This window comes from Mercenaria mercenaria, chromosome 7, assembly GCF_021730395.1.
Source record: "Mercenaria mercenaria strain notata chromosome 7, MADL_Memer_1, whole genome shotgun sequence".
Lineage (NCBI taxonomy): Eukaryota > Metazoa > Mollusca > Bivalvia > Venerida > Veneridae > Mercenaria > Mercenaria mercenaria.
This window is the reverse complement of record NC_069367.1, coordinates 22,733,733-22,754,128: the sequence shown is the minus strand read 5'-3', so window position 1 is coordinate 22,754,128 and position 20,396 is coordinate 22,733,733. Positions and strand designations below refer to the sequence as shown.

The 20,396-nt window shown below is 35.3% G+C and overlaps 1 protein-coding gene across 3 annotated transcripts in view; it reads left to right on the top strand.

Annotated features, from left to right (window-relative positions):
- The window catches only part of LOC123554759 (chordin-like), a 28,812-nt gene extending 10,189 nt beyond the window's left edge, over positions 1-18,623 (top strand). Inside the window, exons 2-11 of one of the 3 annotated variants that reach the window (XM_053547777.1) lie at positions 4,245-4,348; positions 4,826-4,928; positions 5,446-5,597; positions 6,548-6,644; positions 8,541-8,573; positions 10,104-10,201; positions 12,899-13,088; positions 14,501-14,722; positions 15,176-15,280; positions 16,025-18,623. In XM_053547777.1, the coding sequence (XP_053403752.1) occupies positions 4,245-4,348; positions 4,826-4,928; positions 5,446-5,597; positions 6,548-6,644; positions 8,541-8,573; positions 10,104-10,201; positions 12,899-13,088; positions 14,501-14,722; positions 15,176-15,280; positions 16,025-16,158 (1,238 nt within the window). In that variant the 3' untranslated portion in view covers positions 16,159-18,623. Of the gene's footprint in view, positions 1-4,244; positions 4,349-4,825; positions 4,929-5,421; positions 5,598-6,547; positions 6,645-8,540; positions 8,574-10,103; positions 10,202-12,898; positions 13,089-14,500; positions 14,723-15,175; positions 15,281-16,024 lie in introns of all 3 variants that reach the window. The other 2 variants (XM_053547776.1, XM_053547778.1) reach the window with 2 other exon arrangements.
- Positions 18,624-20,396: the final 1,773 nt, after the last annotated feature.

The window sequence follows — 20,396 nt, the reverse complement described above, 5'->3', positions numbered from 1 at the left end:
ACACCTGGGAATATGTTCAAACACAAATCGAGTACATTATTAAGGTGTTGACAGTTCGTCAACTGTAGACAGATGTATAAATATTTGTAGTCAGTGAAATAAAAACAATGTTTATCTTATTGACGACTTGAATGCAATGCAGACACTCGGCCTTAACGTAAATATTTGATAAATAACTTTGAAGCGATAGACAAGGGTCCTACGTATGTAAAACCATCGACTTGTAGCCATTGGTCTGCTATTTAAGTACAATAATACTTACTTTACATGTGTAATAGGCCGCATACCTGATCAAAGTTAATTACCGATTTTTATATTAAGGCCAAACACAGTTTATTGTACGTTTATAACTTAAATATCCCCCGAACGCTTATTTTGAATTTCATACATTACATTACATAACATTACATTTAAAAACATATATCATATATACAAAGAAAACAATAAATGGGCTGAACTTTTGTAGATTACGAAATTTTCTTTCTGCGGAAAGATAGATGAATAAAAAACAAGGAGAAATGTTTTTTTATGAAAGAAAAAAAAAAACAATACCAATACGAATCTGTTCCTTAAATAAAGTTAGTTAGATATCTTTTCTAGAAAAGTGCACAGCCCGCGAGAAATCCGTGCATCTTTTTTTTCTCAAATTATTTCGGAAAGACTGCTATAATTTTTTCTGAATCACAGTATAAGGATAAAGCTTGTTCGAACTACAGTTTCAAATTGCAGTCGGCAATTTTTGAACCCAATGCTCCTATGTATATTTTTCATACCGCTGACTTGCGGGGCTTGCTTTATTGTTTTCACAGAGAAAGTGTCAGCAGGTTTGGCAACAGTATCGCTTTCACCGCAAGTGTGTTTTTATTTTCGTCGCCTGTATATAATACGAATTGTAATAAATTGCAACTAAAATATGTCTTATGATATTTGTTATTGTGGAAAAGTTGTTTTGATTTTACTAGCGAAAACGCATATCACCCCACTTTCTTTACGATGGCTCCAATTAGACACATTAAAATCAATTAAAACTGAATGGGAACGACACGCCTATTGCAACGGATCATAGCCGTTCTCGCATTGTCAGTACAAATGTATTAATTTTCAAAACATTATAAATATCATATCAAAATTTTGGTTAAATACCTCGGATCAGATTTCATAATTCGCATAATGATTTACTAACCCGTTCAACTAAAGATAAGAAATTTTATTATCTAATTACAACTGAAATTCGGCTTTACGACAGTTTGACTGTCTTTGGGTTTATCTAGCGAGTCAGCCATACGCGCCTGTCTACTAACTTATGAATGAAAAAGGCGAGAGTCAGAATGCGTGTCTATACGCACTGATACCGCATATCTCTAACGAAATCTATACTAAAATAAATATATATCATAACGTTGTCATATTGCCTATTGCACCCTTTTCTTGCAGGAGACACCGTTCTTGTGTCAATAAATTTGCTTCAGTTGTCGTACCAGACCTGTTGTTTGAAGTTCAAACATTAAAATTTCCCCTTTCCAGTTTTTAAGACCATTTATTACATATGTATTTTACCTGCATCTGTTAGCCGAAATTTCTATAGACCAAAAAAAACCCGGTCTAGTTCCGAATATTTAGTGCACGTATTAGTTGCGCATAATGTATGTAATAGAAAATATTCAAATATAATAGCTATATAGTGCCTTTCGATCAGTGCTTGCGGACTGCTGGGCACTTGCGGACATAATTCTTCTTACAGATTTAACATGCAAAAAATCTAAAACAGTTAAATGATTTCAACAAAATTTCAAGTGAATATTTTTTTTCAATGTTTTTATTAGAATCGCTAAGGAATATACTCTAGATTTTACGCCCGTTTGTAAATTTTGTCCGTGTGAATAAACATTGTGAACACTATTCTCCCTCTCTGCCAACCATAGGTATTTTAAATAATCCAACAGCTTCGCCATGCTAGCATTTTCGTAAGAGTTTGCTGGTGGAAAATATGGAAAATCTATTTAATAAGAACTTTCGACTGACGTTGAATTTCATGATCTTAATAAGAATTATCGAACTCTTTCCAATCATTAACCTTTAGCCTACTGTCGGCAAGTGATTCCTCCTTTGCGACCAGTGCACTGTTCGCTATTCAGTCGATATTTTTTTCAGTGATTACCCCTTTGATAATCATGTGGTACTGCCCAAAATTGAATTATACGCCAGTCCATTTTAGAAATTTAGCAGGGTAAAGGTTAAAGGCATTCCTAAAACAGAACGGACAATGAATAAAATTTCTTTCCTCTGACCTTCTTCAAACCCCTTAAACCTCTCTCTGGCCGTCTCCAAACCCCTTAAACTACTGAAAGATATAGTACTGTTTTATAGATATGACAATAAAATGTTTTCAAAGGTGTATTTTCTTATAGTCACTAGTGGCAGTATACTTTTAGGGGGTTGGGGGACGGGTAGGGGTTGGGGGATGGAGGGGTGGGGGGGGGGGGGGTAATATTTCTTTACCTTTGACACAAGCATGCATACTTTGTCATTAAAAGTACTTTTCCATATTCATCCGCGGTTTGGCATATTGCTTCAAACACACTGTCATATCTGTCAGACGATGATGCAGAACCGATCCTATCTGTATATCTCCAGATTCATTCATAGACATGCAAATCATGTAAGACTATACTAAAGAACTGACTGCCACTCGGGGTATGCTTAATTTAACCACTAATTGCAGTAAACTCCTTGACGCATCTCAAAAATATCTGTCCAACTTCCTATTGTCATGATACAGCGGATTTATTGCTGCGGAAATCAATGTAATTTCCATGAAAATGCCCCGCGCAGAAGATCAACGTGATATCCAAAATTACTCATCAACTCTTTAACAAAAACTTATACTGGCATATTCTGATAATATTTCAAGATAATAAATGAATTTACGATATGTTACAGCCCTTGTCAGCATCACTTTGAAATATTTGTCTGTATTGGGAAAGGAAACGGTCTGATAAGAAGTCTTCCACGACATAATTGTTTTCCTTAAATAAATTCTGTAAAATATTAGTCTTGCTGGAACCCTTTCCTTGTCTACTCTGAACATGCCACTTTTTACCCATCAACCATTATATTGCCCTACGAAAGGAAGGCCTATCTTTGCCGTTTCCAATTTTTGATTGGCATTGTATCGTATTAAAGGCTAAAATAAAAAAGATCTAAAAGTTTAACATCGTTCTATGCTTAGCAGTGAGGTGACTAGAATATATATTCCTTATCCTAAATCTCTTTGACACGCATCGCCTTTTTGAAGACTGTTGTTAGTGGTTCTCTTTAATTCCTCGTGGCCGTTTAAAATGATTAAAATATGGCTGCCACATTTTCTGTTATGAACATAAAATATCGTAATTTCTTGTTTAATCCTATTTCCAATAGTTGTTTTCCTTAATATTTGTCAAAAGTTAAACTATTAGTGAACATAGTAGAATGTTTTATTGAATCTATTGTTTTTTATTACCTCCCTTTCCGGCTCTAACTGAAATGTTCATGTGTAGTATTTAAATAAGTCCTTAACAAGCCATGTAATTATGCAAAACATCTAATTGGACAGCTGTTGCATTTGTTTTTAATATAAAATTTAAATCCTCATGGAACTTTAGTCAATTCATTATTATATATAGACGTATATCTGTCTGCAACATATTTGCATTGATTAACCCGCTTAACTACAGCTTGTGTTACAGCTGTTTTCAGGACCATTTTTAATCATTGCTGCCATTATATGTTAAATGCATATTAGGAAGAAAACATGCACTAGAGCACTGAGCTGTAATAATTATGTTTAATTTATTATTGACTTATTGATATATGTCTCATATTTCTATTGAATGTTTAAAGGATTCTTGCGCTACCATTTAGGTACAGTCTTATTGAAATTCTCACCATCAAATTAATGCGATTAATGCATTTCCGGGTTGGAAGCAAACTACATTGTTTTACCAGAGTTTGTTACTCAATGAAGTAGTCCGGTCGAAATTAAACACATACTATGAACACGTTTTAAAACATCATCGGTTGGATATATGAAATGGTAGCAAACTTATTAACGAATCTTAATCATTAGGGTATATTTCTCGCGTAAATCTAACACTATCAGCTATATATCCCACCATTCATAAATATTTAAGCGCTTTCTAAGTGACCCGGCCTTCTTCTAAAATATTGCCTTAACGGCATTATTCATAAATCATTTTATGTTTCAGATTGTGGCTGTGTGTTTCAAGGCGAAGTCCATCCAGTCGGAGAAACTTGGCATCCAGAAACATTTGGAACATGTGTTAATTGTACTTGTGAAATAAACGAGCGGGTATGTCCCTTTTTGTCACGTTACAGATATAAAACCAAGTACAGCTGATTCATATTTAAGTTTTTAAATGCTTATTAAGTCCCTAAATCTTATTATTTCCAACACGGATAGGCATTTTGTTAAACCCAAAAAATATTTCTCAAGCCCTCTGGATAGATCTTCCTTACAGGAAAACAAATATGTTCCAAGCAGGGTTTAAAACTCACAGTGGTGAAAGGCTAGTGATTTGAAGGAACCACCCGGCATTAGAATGGTTCTATTGGAAAAGGAGCGGTTGGGTGGTGAATTAATTGCCGATCGCTCAATCCAGAGGCCATCCGAATCAGCACTTCTAATAAGATAGCGGGCTCAGAGTCATTCAGGTAATCTTCACTGAGATAAAATTTATTAAAAGTTTTAAACTTTAAGCAGTTAACTATAGATCAAAATGCTATACGCTTCATCGTATCTCCATATAATTTGTGCGTCTTTTATCAGGGTGAGTCGGATGTAAGGTGTATAAACACGGCAGATAAATGTCCCAAGCTTACCTGCGCAAAGACGAAGAAAGACCCACACAGTTGTTGCCCTTATTGTGAAGGTTGGTTTCATATTTTTTCCTTTCATCCTACACTTTAATCTGTACACCACAGAATGTTCTCTTTCTATTGCATATTATTTGTTATATTTCAAATTCGACTGATCTTCGTTTATATAGTTTAACCTAACCAAGCAACCTCTTTACTCTTCTCCTTTTTTTTAAACCCCTTATCCTATATGTGTTGGCTGTCATCTGATTAACAAGGACGCTTACTTCGGCTTTTGCTTTATTTATTTTCTGTTCCTTCGTTATTTAACTCTCCTACTTTTGGTTATTTTTTCTGTCTTGAAATAACGCTTTGCCTTGAGATTTAGTTTTGGGTGACGCACTATTTTATCTAGATATTTTGTTTTTTCCCTACTCTTTCGTGAATTAACGCACTATTTTATCTAGATATTTCGTTTTTTCTACTCTTTCGTAAATTAACGCGCTATTTTATCTAGATATTTTGTTTTTTCTACTCTTTCGTGAATTAACGCACTATTTTATCTAGATATTCCCAACATTCCTCCTGCAGTGAGTGCGAACGAAGACGAAAGTAACTCCTACAAAAGAGCAAACTGCACTGGACCAGGCGGAAGAATATACAGAGACGGTGAACGCTACGCCTCGAATTCGACCGGACTTGTTCCAACAACAGAGAAGCAATGTGTTCTTTGTATATGCCAGGTAAATCCTTATCGATTTTATGTATAAATGTCAGGTAAAATAGCATTTAAAAAAATGGGAGGCAAATGGCAATGTAGACATTGTGAAGGAAAATATCAATGTGTGCTTTGTATAATGTGCAGTAGCAATGTGTTCTATATATACATCTGTCAAATAGCAATTTTGGGTTTATAGCAATGTTTAAGTAAATAGCAGTGTGTTCTATGTATAGGCCAGGTATACAATGTTGTGTTTTGCATTGCTATGAAGGTAAATAGCAGTGTGTGCTTTATATATGTTTAGTACTTAGCACCTGGTAAATAGCATCGTGTTTGTCTATATGAGGCAACTAGCAGCGTGTTCTTTGTGTATTTGTGTATTTGAAGAAAATGACAGTGTTTTATGCATGTGAAGTAGATAGCACTCTGTTCTTTGTGAATATGAGATAAAACAGGAGTGTTCTTTGTGTATGAGAGGATAAAGAATACAATACATGCAGCGCATTTGCGAGGTAGATGATAGTATGCCATATGATTACGAAATATTTTATGTGTAAACCGAGCTGTCAAACATTTTTGAAGAACGATCAAGTCTGACCTGTGGTATTATCCGTTTAGTGCTAAGATCCCTCATGAAGTTGCGAATCCGTAATGACTCGACAATTTCCGTGTGATTACGTATTTTCGCGACACAGTTCGGTATTCTCCGGACGTAAAGTAGCTCAACGTGCACGTAACTTTCCGTAAAACCCGGATACGTAACTTTCCGACTGTCGTTACGGTTCCAATACGTTAATTAAATATGCTAGTTACATGAGGACAGTAAAACAATTGTTCTTGTTATTCAAGTCGAGCAAAAACATGAAATAAATAAAAAGTAATTTTCGTTAAAAAAGAACTTTCTAGACGTTATGATAAAATTACCTGTAATGATAAAAATGATTCAAAATTAAGTTGGTTTACTTATTACAGGACGGAACACCACTTTGCTATTTGAAAACGTGCTTGGTACCGAAAACATGTTCCAAATTGGTCCAGAAAGACGACGACTGTTGTCCCGTGTGTGCAGGTCAGTAGTCTCGCAAAATTTGCTTCGTTTTACTTTAATCAGTATAACAATGCATTAATGTATCTAAGGTGTAGGAGAGCGCAAACGATTTATATTTTTAGAAAAAAAAACAGTAATCACTTATAGCTGAAAATAAATTCACATGCATTGTAATTTAGTGATGTAATATTTTCTTTTTAGGTCTTTAAAGAGTTTGTACCGACCATATATGAACAACGATATATCCTTCTTGATATTTTTGACAAAATATTTTTAAATTCAGATATTTCATTTCCATAATAACTAACAATTAACGACAGCATCTCTGCCTATCATGAACCAATACTTGGCCCAATATTTCTTATATCTTTTTTGCCCGCCGAGTTTGCACATTATGATGAATGCAGCGCCGTAGCCACACTGAGGCAAACCGAGGCAGTTGCCTCGGTTAAAATTTGAGGAGCCAAAAATAAAAAGGAGTAAAAAGCACGCCTGTCACACTCATGAAAATTCAGTTATAAAAGTTCAAAAAAGTATATTAACACCATTAGAATATATCAGAATATCATTTGCCTCATGACATCATTGAGGCAAGGTGAGACAGAAATCCTAGCAGTCCTACTGATAGCCTGGCCAGGCCCAGATCCAGGGCCGGGCCAAGTAGGCCCTTGCCCCTCCCCCTTCCACAAGTTGGCTGAGAAATGCACCAGAGACCACCATTTCATGCATGTAATTCAAATTTTTCCAGGGGGAGTGCCCCCAGACACACTAGAATGAGGGGTTGCCTCTACAGTACCTCAAAATTTAGACCAAAAAATGCACCATACAAAGGCCACCATTTCATATCTGTATTTCAAATTTTTTTCCAGGAAGAAAGCCCACTGACCCCACTAAAATATGGGGGAAACCCCCTCCAACAACTTAAAATTTAGACCAAAACATGCACCAGAGGCCACCATTTCATACCTGTATTTCAAAAACTTCCATGGGGAGAGCCTCCTGTCTCTCCTAAAATGAGGGTTTTCCCCTACAGTACCTCAAAATTTAGACCAAAATATGCATCATAGGCCACCATTTCATACTTGTATTTCAAAATTTTTCAGAGGGAGAAAAATCCAGGGGTTCCCCCTCCCACACCTTAAAATTTAGACCAACCAAAGTACCAGAGGTCATGTTTCTGTATTAATCCCCTGGCCCCCTAAATTGAGGTGGTTCTTCCTAAAATACCTAAACATTTGGACCGAAAATGCACCATAGGCCATCATTTCATATCTTAGTTCAAAATTTCAAAAAAATAGAGCCCCATGACCGCCCTAAAATGAAGAGGTTCTCCCCTTCAGTACCTCAAAATTAAAAGCAACAACGACAACTTCCCCCCCCCCCCCCCCCCCCCCCCCCCATCCCAAAAAAAAAAAAACAACAAAAAACAACAGAGATCATGTCATGCCTATAGTTTTAGTGGGAGACCCCTGACCTCGACCCCTCTCCCCCACCCCATCACGCACAGAGCAACCCTCCCGTACCTACGCCCTCTCGGGTTATAAACTAATAATTTATTGAACTACTAGTAACCTGATAAATAGCATGTTGCTGTATGTCTTTACTGATGGTTTTCTTGTTATCAATATATTTTTTCTTAAAATATGAAAGTGTGAAAGTGACTGTGAGAAATAGGGCTAAAAGGACGATTTTTACTGTGATATTACACAGTCTGAGAGTGCTCCAGAACGCAGCAGAGATGTCCTGGGGGAAATTTAGGCGGGGCTTCGAACGGCTGGCATGCCCCCGGACGCCCCTAGTTTGCCTCGGTTAAAATCTGTGTCTGGCTACGGCACTGGAATGATAAATGATTTGATAGTTATGAAATCGGTCTAGTATGATGAGATCTGGCAAATAGGTTTCTCGATAACTTTACAGATATTTCCGACGCGACTGAAAAGGATGAGGATGGTAAATTAAAAAAAAAAATATGTATGGGGTGTCCGAAAAAAACTGGCCACTTGTATTGCAATTTCGTTTAAAAAATATTTTGTTTTGTTACGGAGCATCTGCTAGGGTATGTGAAAATTGCCAGTTTAGACACTAGTCTGTTTTGGAAACATGATGTATTGAACAAGAAAGAAAATATTGGGCTTCCAATTATTTGAAGAAAAAAATGTTAGTTTTTAATAAGGTAACATACATAAAGCCTGCCCAAAATTTCTTTTTGCAATGCAGAGCTTTAAGACTCTATATAGAAAAACAGTGTATCCTAGGAAAAGTTAAATGCAATACACATGGTGGATAGTACAGAAGTTTTAAAGAAAATGAGTATATACTTTCCAATGGTCAGTTTCTTTTGGAACGCCCTGTGATTTATATTTGCGTGCGTTCTAACCCCATGTATCCTGACTTAATATGCAAGCCTAATAATAAATTTCATACGCCAAGAATCACATCAGTATTTTTTCAAGGCGGTCACATGACCATAGAAGGAAAACACAAGTGATGAAAATATGGGAATTTATAACTCATCCTAGTCGACAATAGCAGTATAAATCATTAAAAAAAAACTGTAAACCACACTTTCTGACGGTCACCAAATACTGTTTATGTACGAGTGCCTAACAAAATGTCCTATGCATGCATGTTAACAAAGAACAATAACTTAACAAGTCACTTGTCTTCAGATTTGATGCTACAACCAGTCTTTCAAGCATAGATATCCAGTTGAAGTATATCAGTATTTGAACAATGAGCTCTAAAGCTGTTTTCTCTGATAAATATTATTTTTAAAATAAAGTACTCTTAAACTGTATTTTTGTTTGATGTTGAACGCGAACGAAATGAATATCTTTTCTCCATGTTGAAATTAATCGAAGGGTTGTCTCCCATGATATAGGATGACAGCTTAATCGAAGAGTTGTCTCCCTATAGATATAGGATGACACTGCGCAATAGACCAAAGAGTTTGTTATTGTAACAGATTATTGCAGATGTCGAGTATAGAAATGATTCCATATTATATTCTTTATTTAAAAAAAAACTCATTCTCATTTGGACTTTGGACATTAGATTTTGCTGCATTTAATGCAATGCTTTTATATCGCTAGATACAATTTTTATAATTACTTTTTTTTCTTATAATTACTTCATGCACAAATGTAACATACGCATTCACTTTCAAATATGATGTCTTAGACTTACTTATAAATATTATTTTTAGTGTTCATACATCCTAGCCAACAAATCTGCATATCTATTTATGATTTAAGGGTACTTCAAGTTTCATCCTTGAAAATGATATTTTTCAGTCGTAGATCCTCTTTAAAAGCTGTTATTATATTGTCTATAAACACATGATTCTGCGAGGTCGACACCATGAGATAAGCTAAAATAGTTGTGCTTGGAACTGATACAGAGAAATATTGCACTGTATTATTACACCAAGTTACACAGTATACGAAATGTAATAGAAAATCTTAATGTTTTTGTCTTCAGATTGCTTAGATACGAGTGGAATAAAGCCGAACGGTAGCCAATGGCATCCGACGGTAGAATCCGTCGGCGAGATTGATTGTATAACCTGTACATGTTTGGTAAGTTTGTATAATGATATTGCAAGATATGTTTATTGTCTGTCCGTCCGTTCCATTATTTATTAATACGAATGATATTACCACCCGACCCATCCTATCTGACCCGAAAGAAGGACAAAAGTGTACAAGTATTACCAATGATAGCCGGGAATCGACGGTTGGGTGAAAGATGTAGATGTAGATGAAAGTACTCGTTGCCGCTTTTTCCAGTCGAATTTAATGCTCTAAAATAAAACAAGTTGTAAACAGTAATTTTAGTGCGTAGGATTTACTAACCAACGTTTTAAAAGTTAATATAATCTCGTGATATTATCGTTAGAGCTATATTGTTCTAATGTTTATAATTTGATTGCGATCGACAGATTCTGATAAGGCCAAATAATTGTTTGTTTCATGGACTCTTTAAAAGGATGTATATGCGTTTCGTTTTTTATGATTTCATTGCACATGCCCCCCCCCCCCCCCCCCCCCCCCCACACACACCCATAATGTGTTTTCTTATCAAGTGAAAAATAACGACGATTAATTAAATTTCGAAAACATCCGAAATAAAACTTAAAACTGTTTCCGCTTTCTGTTTAATTTGCAGTGTTGTGTAACAAGGGTCCTATATAATGAAAGGCTATTTGAGAGTCGAGAAGACCGTACATGACCGTGCATCCCTTTAGAAATAAATCTTTAAACTTTTTTTTTAATGTTTTCTATGTTTTAATAAAATTTGTACTTTTTGATTTTTATACTGGGTTCCTATATATTCTATAAAAGCTATAAGTTGCGCAAGAACTCTGAATACAACATAATTATATCATTTTCATTTTTAATGATAGTGTATAAATGTGTTTTCCTATGAATGAAATGCTTTTCATATATCTCTCCTGAAAATTGGTCCCCCACTTATTAAAGGTACTACTCGTGTATATGCAATAAAAAACTGAATCAACTTCGGAGTCTGACAATCAGAAAGCAAAGTTTGGTTGGCCTAGAGTCTGCAGAATCAATTGTTTAGGCCTTTAGGAGCCCGTGATCATTCTGCCGATTATTTTGTTTATTAGGTTGTCTCGCCGATTCTGAAAACTATGGTGCCAAATTCTAGAATTCCATGTAATTTTGGCGCTATTGTCTTACAATATTATTATCTATTTAGACATGATTCAATTAGGCTGGCGCTTCTCTATCAAAACATTGTAGCCGTTTATTTCTGTTTAATCGAATTTATCGTCAACGTTTGACGTGCGCAGAGGAATAACTTCTTCGACCCCCTGAATTGATAATTTTCTATGTAGTAATAAAACAGCAAATAAGAAATTGATTTTTGTTTTCTTTATTGCGTTAAACAGCATGTTTGAATAGTTCGCTGTTTTGAAGAAGTTTTTATGCGTAATAATTTTAGTTATCGTTGTCGAATACTTCCTGCCTCGTCTGCATGATTCTACGTCATTCAGAAATGAAGTGAGAAGTACGGAAACATGAAATGTTTATCGAAGTCGTGTGTACAACCGTTCCCGCGACAAAATATTTTCACAAGCTACCGTATACCGTACACAATAGTTTATTTAGATAGAATGTGTTTAAGTACGAGAGACTATCTGGTGTGAATGATTTGAAAGTTACAATTAAATTATTCTCTCCCCCCCCCCCCCCCCCCGTACACACACACACGTGCACAACACGCAATTTTGCTGGCTTATTGGCGAAATTGTCTCCCCTGAAAACAGCTTATCGAGTGTATTGATTAGCCATTATCGGTCAATTTACGCCTATTGAAATATAGAAGGAGAAAAACTTTAACACATCAAATTACATCAAAAGCATTATCTGACAATATTTATTAAGTTATTGAAGTAATCTGCAATGCTTGCACTTTCTTTCAATATAATTTTTTTATAAAATAAAATATGATCTTCTTGCTTCCCTATGCGTTTGAAATAAGTAACTAATTTTGATCCCGAGTCCCATTGATTTCTGAAGGAAATGACAGATTTTAAGCTTTACATGGTATTTTAAAATGATATATTCTCATTTTGATCTTAAATAATATTTCAGTCTTCGTTTTTACTGGATATAATTTACATAATTTCTTCAGCCATATTGAAATACGACAAGGGCTATTAAACTGACGGTCATATTATATTTTCATTTTCATCACTTATATGCTCTTTGCAAGTCTTCCTTGTCAAATCGCTGCGTCCCTTTTCTTGACTCACCGCCTTTCAGTCGGTGGTACTGGTACCAGAGCAAAAGAGAAAACCATTCTACATACTTCACCCTACACATTATAGTATACACAGGGGTAGGGTATAACATGTACAGTGGTATTTTCTTTTTGATCATATTCATATTGCATGTCGAAGTACTATGTTGCTATAAAGTACCCCCACTGAGTAGAATTGCCCAAATTGCCTTAGATACCACTTCAATTTGCTTATATCTTGCTTAATTGAGCCGCACCACGAGAAAACCGACATAGTGCATTTTCGACCAGCATGGATCAAGACCAGCCTGCGCATCCGCGCAGTCTGGTCAGGATCCATTCTGTTCGCTAACAGTTTCTCTAATGCAGTAGGCTTTGAAAACGAACAGCATGGATCCATGCTGGTCGCAAATGCACTATGTTGGTTTTCTCATTGTGCGGCTCAAATTTATTTGGAGTTTAACAGGGGCTAATAAAATGACAACTGTATTATTTTTAAATAACAGAATGGAGAAATAAAATGCCAGAAAGACTGTTTACCCGACCACGAGCTACCCTGTCGGCATCCTAAGAAACCCAACGGAGCATGTTGTAAAACTTGCCCTGAAAAGAAAAAGAAGCGCAAGGGGAAAAAAGGACGCAAAGGACGCAAAAACCGAAAAGACAAGAAAAAAAGATGTAAAGGCAAGAATAAAGGTAAGTAACTCATTACAAAAGAAATCTTGAATGTTGAAGAAACAGTTGTCTGTATAGCAAGATGAATAACATACCTGTGTAATACTAGTTATTAAAGAGCTCATGATTCTGTGTGAAATCGAAGTATGTACCGAAGGAAGATATTGCAACCTAAAGTCAGTCTTAAGAGAAACACGTAACATACTCTAAGGTTTGTCTATAGGAAAATCCAAACATTTGTTTGTAAAATTATATAATAGAATAGCATAGTATCGGCAAAATATCGGCTTATGTTGATTTTTCAAATATTTTGTTGATAGATTTGGATTTAAATTTGAATTTTAGTTCATATATAACCTGTTTCAAGAAACTTTTTTCAAAGGATTAAACCGTTAATTAGTGCGTATCCTGACATGCAGTTTCTTTACTTTGAGGTTTATTTGATTTATATTAGATCATTCAATGTAATAATCTAATATTAAACACATTTAATATGCTCAATTTCATTCGTACATGTTTCACGTAGGGTTCATTTGTTTCTCCAATACCACGCCATTTTTTATGTCGGGTTCATTTTGTAGAAGTAGGGTATTTTACAAAGTCCTTAAATCGAATCCGTTTTGTAAACTTTGAATGGGGTATTTTAAAAGGTACTTTAATCCTCGTATTTTCTGTACAAAAAATCTTCATCGGTCTGTATACAGTGCCGATGCGGTCCTCTTTTGATGAAAACTAGGGAAATTCGTAATGTCTAACCTATTATGATGTATCACGTCCCAACATATCCGATTGCATATCCCTCCCTTATTAAAGCGAATTTATTACCAATTAATGGCTGATGATTGTGCATATTATACTCACAAATTTACTTAATCACGAGTATATTGTATATCAATTTCGCGCCTGCTTCTTTTGATTAAAGCTTAACGCGTAAGAAAATTGTCTAAGGCTAAAAGGTAATGTTTACACACAACAGTATACGTAACGAGACAAAAGGGAAAAAAGCGCCTCCCATTTTGACACACCCCTTAAGGATCCTTTGATTGTTCTATAAAACAAATGTGTTAAATCTTGATTTTAAGCTAATTAGTATTCTAAAACAACTTCATGGCAAATTTATTAACATACTGTTGTCGGATACAGCTTTTAATGTACTAGTTTCTGTTCACATTAAATGAACTTTTAAAAAATACAATTGCCCTATTTTCATAGAAAATAGAAAAAAAAAAACCTGTTGATAAATATAAACACTAGTGATGCAACAATTAAGAAGAGAGGTTCCCTCTAGTTCTTAGACATTCCTGCTGTTCCTAAATTTATACCTGTACAAACCAATAATATTCTTACTCTACAAAATAGCAGTTCTGAGAAGAGAGACAGAAATATACAGATAGTGCGGTCATTTCTTTAATATCTAACTTTTTGTATTTTAGACAAAAAGAAGTGTAAAAATCGACGGCGGCGGAGAAAGGAAAGAACTACTACACAGACGGTGAAACCGACGGCAGTCGTCGGTATTTCCTTAGAAAATCTGTGCATAAGAAAAAAGACAGTATATTTAGTATATAAATCCATAACAGATACTGAATTGCTTATTGCATTTGACGATATAAAAGCGAATACGGTGGATGTTCATACATGGACGGTAAATAAAGGTGAGTTAACGTTTTGTGTATAGCTCAAGTTTAGTTTAATACTAGTTTACAATTTCTGTGTAACCCAGTTGTGAAAAAACTTTAAGTTACATATCTGAATCACTCTTAAAAAGCACTACTGTTGACATCTGTTGCCGTTGCGACCCTAATGAAGCTCAAACCTACGGTCATCGTGTTGAGTTAATCAGTAAGAAAGGCGAAGGGAGATAAATTTTATAAACCATATCGATGATTTTTTCAGAGCTTATTCCCCTTCATACGCTTTAAGAACAAAAAAGAAAGCCATATTGATATTTTTTGTCGTTTCTTTTTAATTCAGACATTCCTATAACATTTTTTGTCAGCTAAGTTAGATGCTATGACTAAACTTGTTTTTAGCAATCTCCGACAATCTCTTTAGGACCGTTTGTGGAAAGAAAACTCTGTTTTATTGAAATTTCTTTTCATATACAGAAAACCAGCGAGGGGTGATAACCTATACAGAGCCAAAAGTGATTGCGTCTACAGATTTTCGCAAAACAATTAATAACACAAATGTCGTAGGGACTGCTGGAAAATGTAAGTTTGCATTCTGTAAAACGTAGATCGGGACATCTTTCTCATATTAAACGTGTATCCATGCAAATTAGTACTTATTCAATCATTTACAAATACGGCCAATCCGAGTGACATTTCGGTACATTGCACACGGGAAAATCACTCGATTCAGGTAACAATTTTGCTTATAATTTATTTCCTCATTATTTGACTGATTTTGGTAATATCAAAATCGCCGAAGACTGGAAAACAAGTGCTTTCCACGTCTGCCAGACATCCTCAATTTACTTTACACATACTTTTCTCAAGGACTTCGCCCAATTGTTTTTTTTTCACCAACCAAATGTGTAAGTAGCGTGCACTCCGGGATTTGGACGAAGTGTTTGAAGGAATTATTGAGAATGTGTGACAGACGCTTTGTGCCGAGGAAATCAGTCGATTTCCTGTTTCCGATTAAAATCCGTCAAGTTATAAAAGAGATAATAAGCAAAAACGTTACCTGAATCCAGATATTTTACGGTGGGTACGATACCGAGGTCACCCTAAAGGAAGGCTTCATATCTAAGGCAATGCGTACTTAATGAAAATTCGGGACTGTCGTGAAAAGAGATGAAATAAAAGAACTGTTGGTTTTAAATGTAAGATCTTTCACGAGTAAACATCAAAAGTACAAATGTTTTGTGATCACTCAGTACAGAAACAAACAAATATCCTTTATGTACGAATTCCACAAATGAAATGCAAGCCGTTTTGTCTTTTTTTCAGCACAATACAGAAAGTTCAAACGACGCTTAAAAGACAAGCTAGAGAAATGCCGAGAGGACTGTGATCCAGAACTATTCATAAAAATAATACAGAGGGTCAAAGTTCGCTTATTGAAGTTTGGGGACGAGTGCTAAGAAATCTAATTTAAAGAAAGAAAAACCTTTCAGTCGAAAGATTTCAATTCTCTGTTGTGCGTACAATAATGTACAATATATAATATTTCTTTTGTGTTGTGATACGTCCTTTTCTGGGCATGTACTTGAATGATTTGGATATTGCGTGATATAACAGCCGTTATATCTTATTATGGAATAATTCTGAAATGGCAGAGTGGAGTGTCAGAGTCTTGCAGTAAAACTAACTATTGGTGTTGAAACAGTTTACGTTAAGGGCGATAGTGAAATAGTGAAGGTGAAAATAGGTGCTCACTGTTATATTTAACAATAAGATAAAGTCTACACGCTACTTAATAGTGAAACTTTTTACCGAAGCTGCTTTGAAACTAAATGTGTGAACAATTACCGTGCTTATTTTGAAACTGTGAGTGAGGCCTGTTTAAGAAATAATGATGGATGTTCTTTTTGTATTGAAACTATTGTAGCTTTGGAAGAGATAACACTGTTTTTCTTTCCACTAAAGAAAAGTGCTTTATGCTAATTTTGCTTAGCATAGATTTAATGTTTAATTCTATGATGCCAGCAGCTTAATTGTCATGCAGTAAATTGTAATTGGTGTAAAATTTTGTTCTCATGTTTTCATGTTTATAGATATGTATGAATAACGAATAATATTTGTATATTACAAGGCCAGTTTAAATAGACTTCTGGCTTTTACATATCGTGATGCATTGTTCCGCTTTTAATTGTCAGTCAGTCTGTTGAAATATGATTTGGTTTTCGATCAATAACTAGGAACGTTTAAACCTTCACCAATAAGACTTTAAAGAATAGTTGTATCTGGTCGACAGGTAATCCCTACTGTTCTAAGGGTACGTAGGCCAAAGGTCTCGGTGATCCGAAAACTCGAACGGTTTTCGATCAATAACTGCATAACGCCTGCGCCTTTAAAGAATGATTGCCTACCTTTGCTTTTTAGGGTCAGTAGTACAAGATCAAGTTCACTTTGACTGAAAACGGTTTCTGGTCAATATCTGGCGTACGCTTGGGCCTACGGCCTTCAGATTTCATTGAATGGTGCATGTAATCATATTATTGTAGGGGCTTGTAAAAACTTCAAGGATATTGTGACCTCGAAACTGAAAATGGTTCCAGATTGATAACTGGAGAACTCTCATGCCCACGACATCTAACTTAAAAGAATTTTTTCGTCTATAGTCCATAAATGACTCCTAGTTCACAGTAAAGGTCACATTACACTTGAGACTGAAAACTACACAAACACACCCAATAATCTCCGATAGGCCGTCTTGGGGGACATACGAGTTTTTCAAATATCTTTTTTCTTTTACTGTTTCTTGTTTCTGAGTAGAATTTACATGTTGCTTCTCACAACATAGTTCAAGGTCTAGCCGTACTTCTATATGAAATATTAAACTTGCACATAGCCTCTGTTGTTGATAATTTGTTTGTGACTTGTTTGTAATTATTTATTTGACTGTCTATTTACATTCTTCAGTGTAAAGGGTATTCTGAGTTTTCCACATGGAAGAGAATGGTCATGACCATGGATTACAAAATCAGCAGACGTAAACATTGGTCATTTTTAGTTGTTTTTTTTTTATTGTGAAATATACAGCAAGATTGCTAATAAGTACGTATTTGTATCCGAATTAAAAGTGGTTATTCGGATTTTGTTCGTGTAATAGTTCTGTTTGAAACTTTTGATTTTCACTTATTCACTGAGCACATGATACTTGTTATGGATATCCATTGAAGTATTCTTACAGAAAAACATGTCCGACCAAGATATATAGTTTTAAATATAGCAAACACTGTAATTTATGTTCTTTGCCTAGGGAGCGGTATGAATACAAGAACATTTTTATAATATTTGTTGAAAGTTTGTTTTGAAAATAATATACAGCAGTAATATAACCAAAACAGGAGTTCATGAAATTACAATTACCTCCCTTTGTCTTTTTTTTTGGTTGTTCACCCAAGACGACTGAAACCAAATTCAGAAACAGTAAGCAGGTAATTCTTTTAAATGAACAAAAATACAGTTTTGCAAAGGGAGAAACAATATATTTATAACATCAGTGATTTCTTATCAGTATATTGATCTATGTAACAGCCATTTTGCTGAATAAATCTTAAACAGATGATATGAAAAATGAAAAAAGTTATACAATGCATCTGACTTCCTGTTCAATTCTGATGCAAATCAGCCTATATATCACCCTTCGCAAGAAGATATACTAACAAATACACGAGATGAGGCTGCTGGAGCTTCTAGTGATGCTATCTGTTTGAATGAGTCTAGACAAAATGGGTTTTAACTGACATGTTTTAATGTGCTATGCCTATCATTTTATTTTTGTTGTTTTTTTTTTTGCCAGAAATGCATATTGTACATAAGATATTGTGTTATAATTGTTATTTATTTCCTTTTGGCTTTTAATAAACGGTTATTTACACAAGTATGTTGTTTATATTGATGGTCATCCAGTCATGTTCGATGGTTTAATTACGGGATGGATTATGTAGAACAAAGTACTCCATACGCATTTCATGGATATTAGGGCAAATTCTCTCTGCTTCATTCGTTAACAGTAAAATGTCCCTTATCTATCAAAAATGCCTAAACACAATTGTTTTCAACATTTCAAGTTTAGACAGTTGGGGAGGAGACTTGTACGCCCTTTCAAAACTGAGCAGACTTCTATTCGGGGAGAGAGTGTTGAGGTGGAGGGCATTTTACTTATTATTAACTGGCTTTGACACTAAAACGGAAGCTTTATCCTAAATTGCTCTACAATATCTGTACAAAGAACAGGAACTATATTCTGAACTGAAATATTCTTACATTGATCAACAACAAAATCGAACATAAATTATTCTCCTTTTAACTTTAGTGAAAATTGTTAAGATTAAAGCAAGAACTATTAAACGGCGTTGAAAAATACTAACTAAATGTTGCTGAACAACAACCTGTTTGTGCAAGAAGTGGGAGAATCCTTCCTTTGGATACTCTGAGAACAAAAACCTACAGGCGGGTGAAGGATGAAGCTTGACTCATTTAGCGAAAATTTCGGATTTGCAAATAATACTTTATGACTATTAGACACAGAATCAGGCACAAACACAGCTTATACCGAGAATGTTCTTGCAGATCTCTTAGATCTAGGACAAAACAAGTATCCAAAAATCAACTATAAAGTAGTGCTAGATGCAGAAAGAAAGTGAAAAAAGGGCATCTTCATTGTTATTACAGGTAAAATGGACACTGACATTATAAGAAAACAAGTCCAAAATCCGTGTTATTTGCGAATGGAAGTAATTACAAAAGAATAATTTAATAAATGATGAAATTATGTAAAAACAATTCTTAATGCTGCGTTTACCACGATGTCCACGATGTCCACGATTTAAAGAACACCTCGGAGTTCCACGATTTATTGCACGAATTTTGTATTACTACGCTTTCCTACGCTTTCTTACGCTCTCAATACGTTTTGTTACTACCTGCAGCGTTTTATCACGAAACCAACACGATTCTGGTCGAGATCTGCCACGAATTTCATCACGTTCTCTCTAGTTCTCTTACGATAACCACGATATGCTATCACGTTTTTTCACGTTCTGTTTAGATCCCTCACGTTATCAAATTTTGTTAAGCTCTCCTACGATTTATGGCCACGATTTGATCAAGATTGTCACGTTTTGAGCACGACTGGAATAAAAATAGGAGGCATGGGTCATCCTCTCATTCTCTGCAGAGATTCCAAAGAGGAACGAGCTATACATCAAAGAGCTGAACAAGATGCTAAATTTGCAATTTTCTTGTATGCCTATAAAAGATACTCGTCGGCTGCAGCAACAAGTGACGGAACAGGGCAGGATAGAAGAGAGAAGAAGGAGAAGAAGAAATAGAAAGCCTAAGACCTGCTGGGTGAGACCATAGTTAAGAGGAAACCGAAGGCACCAACTGGGACAATACCCTAAACTTTTCAACACAGACATCAGGCGTTAAGATGTTGGCTCCAACGACAACTATGTAAAGATGCCTCCAGATCTAGTGGAACTTAGAATCGTGTTTCCAAGTTCACCAAGGTCCCCATACGATGGAGCATCAAGGTCTGATGCGCTACGTTAAGGTCTGTTAAGCTGCATTACGCTCTACAACGATTTCCACGTTCTATCACGCTCTCTCAAGATTTAAGATAAATCGGGATAATCGTGGCAAAATTTTT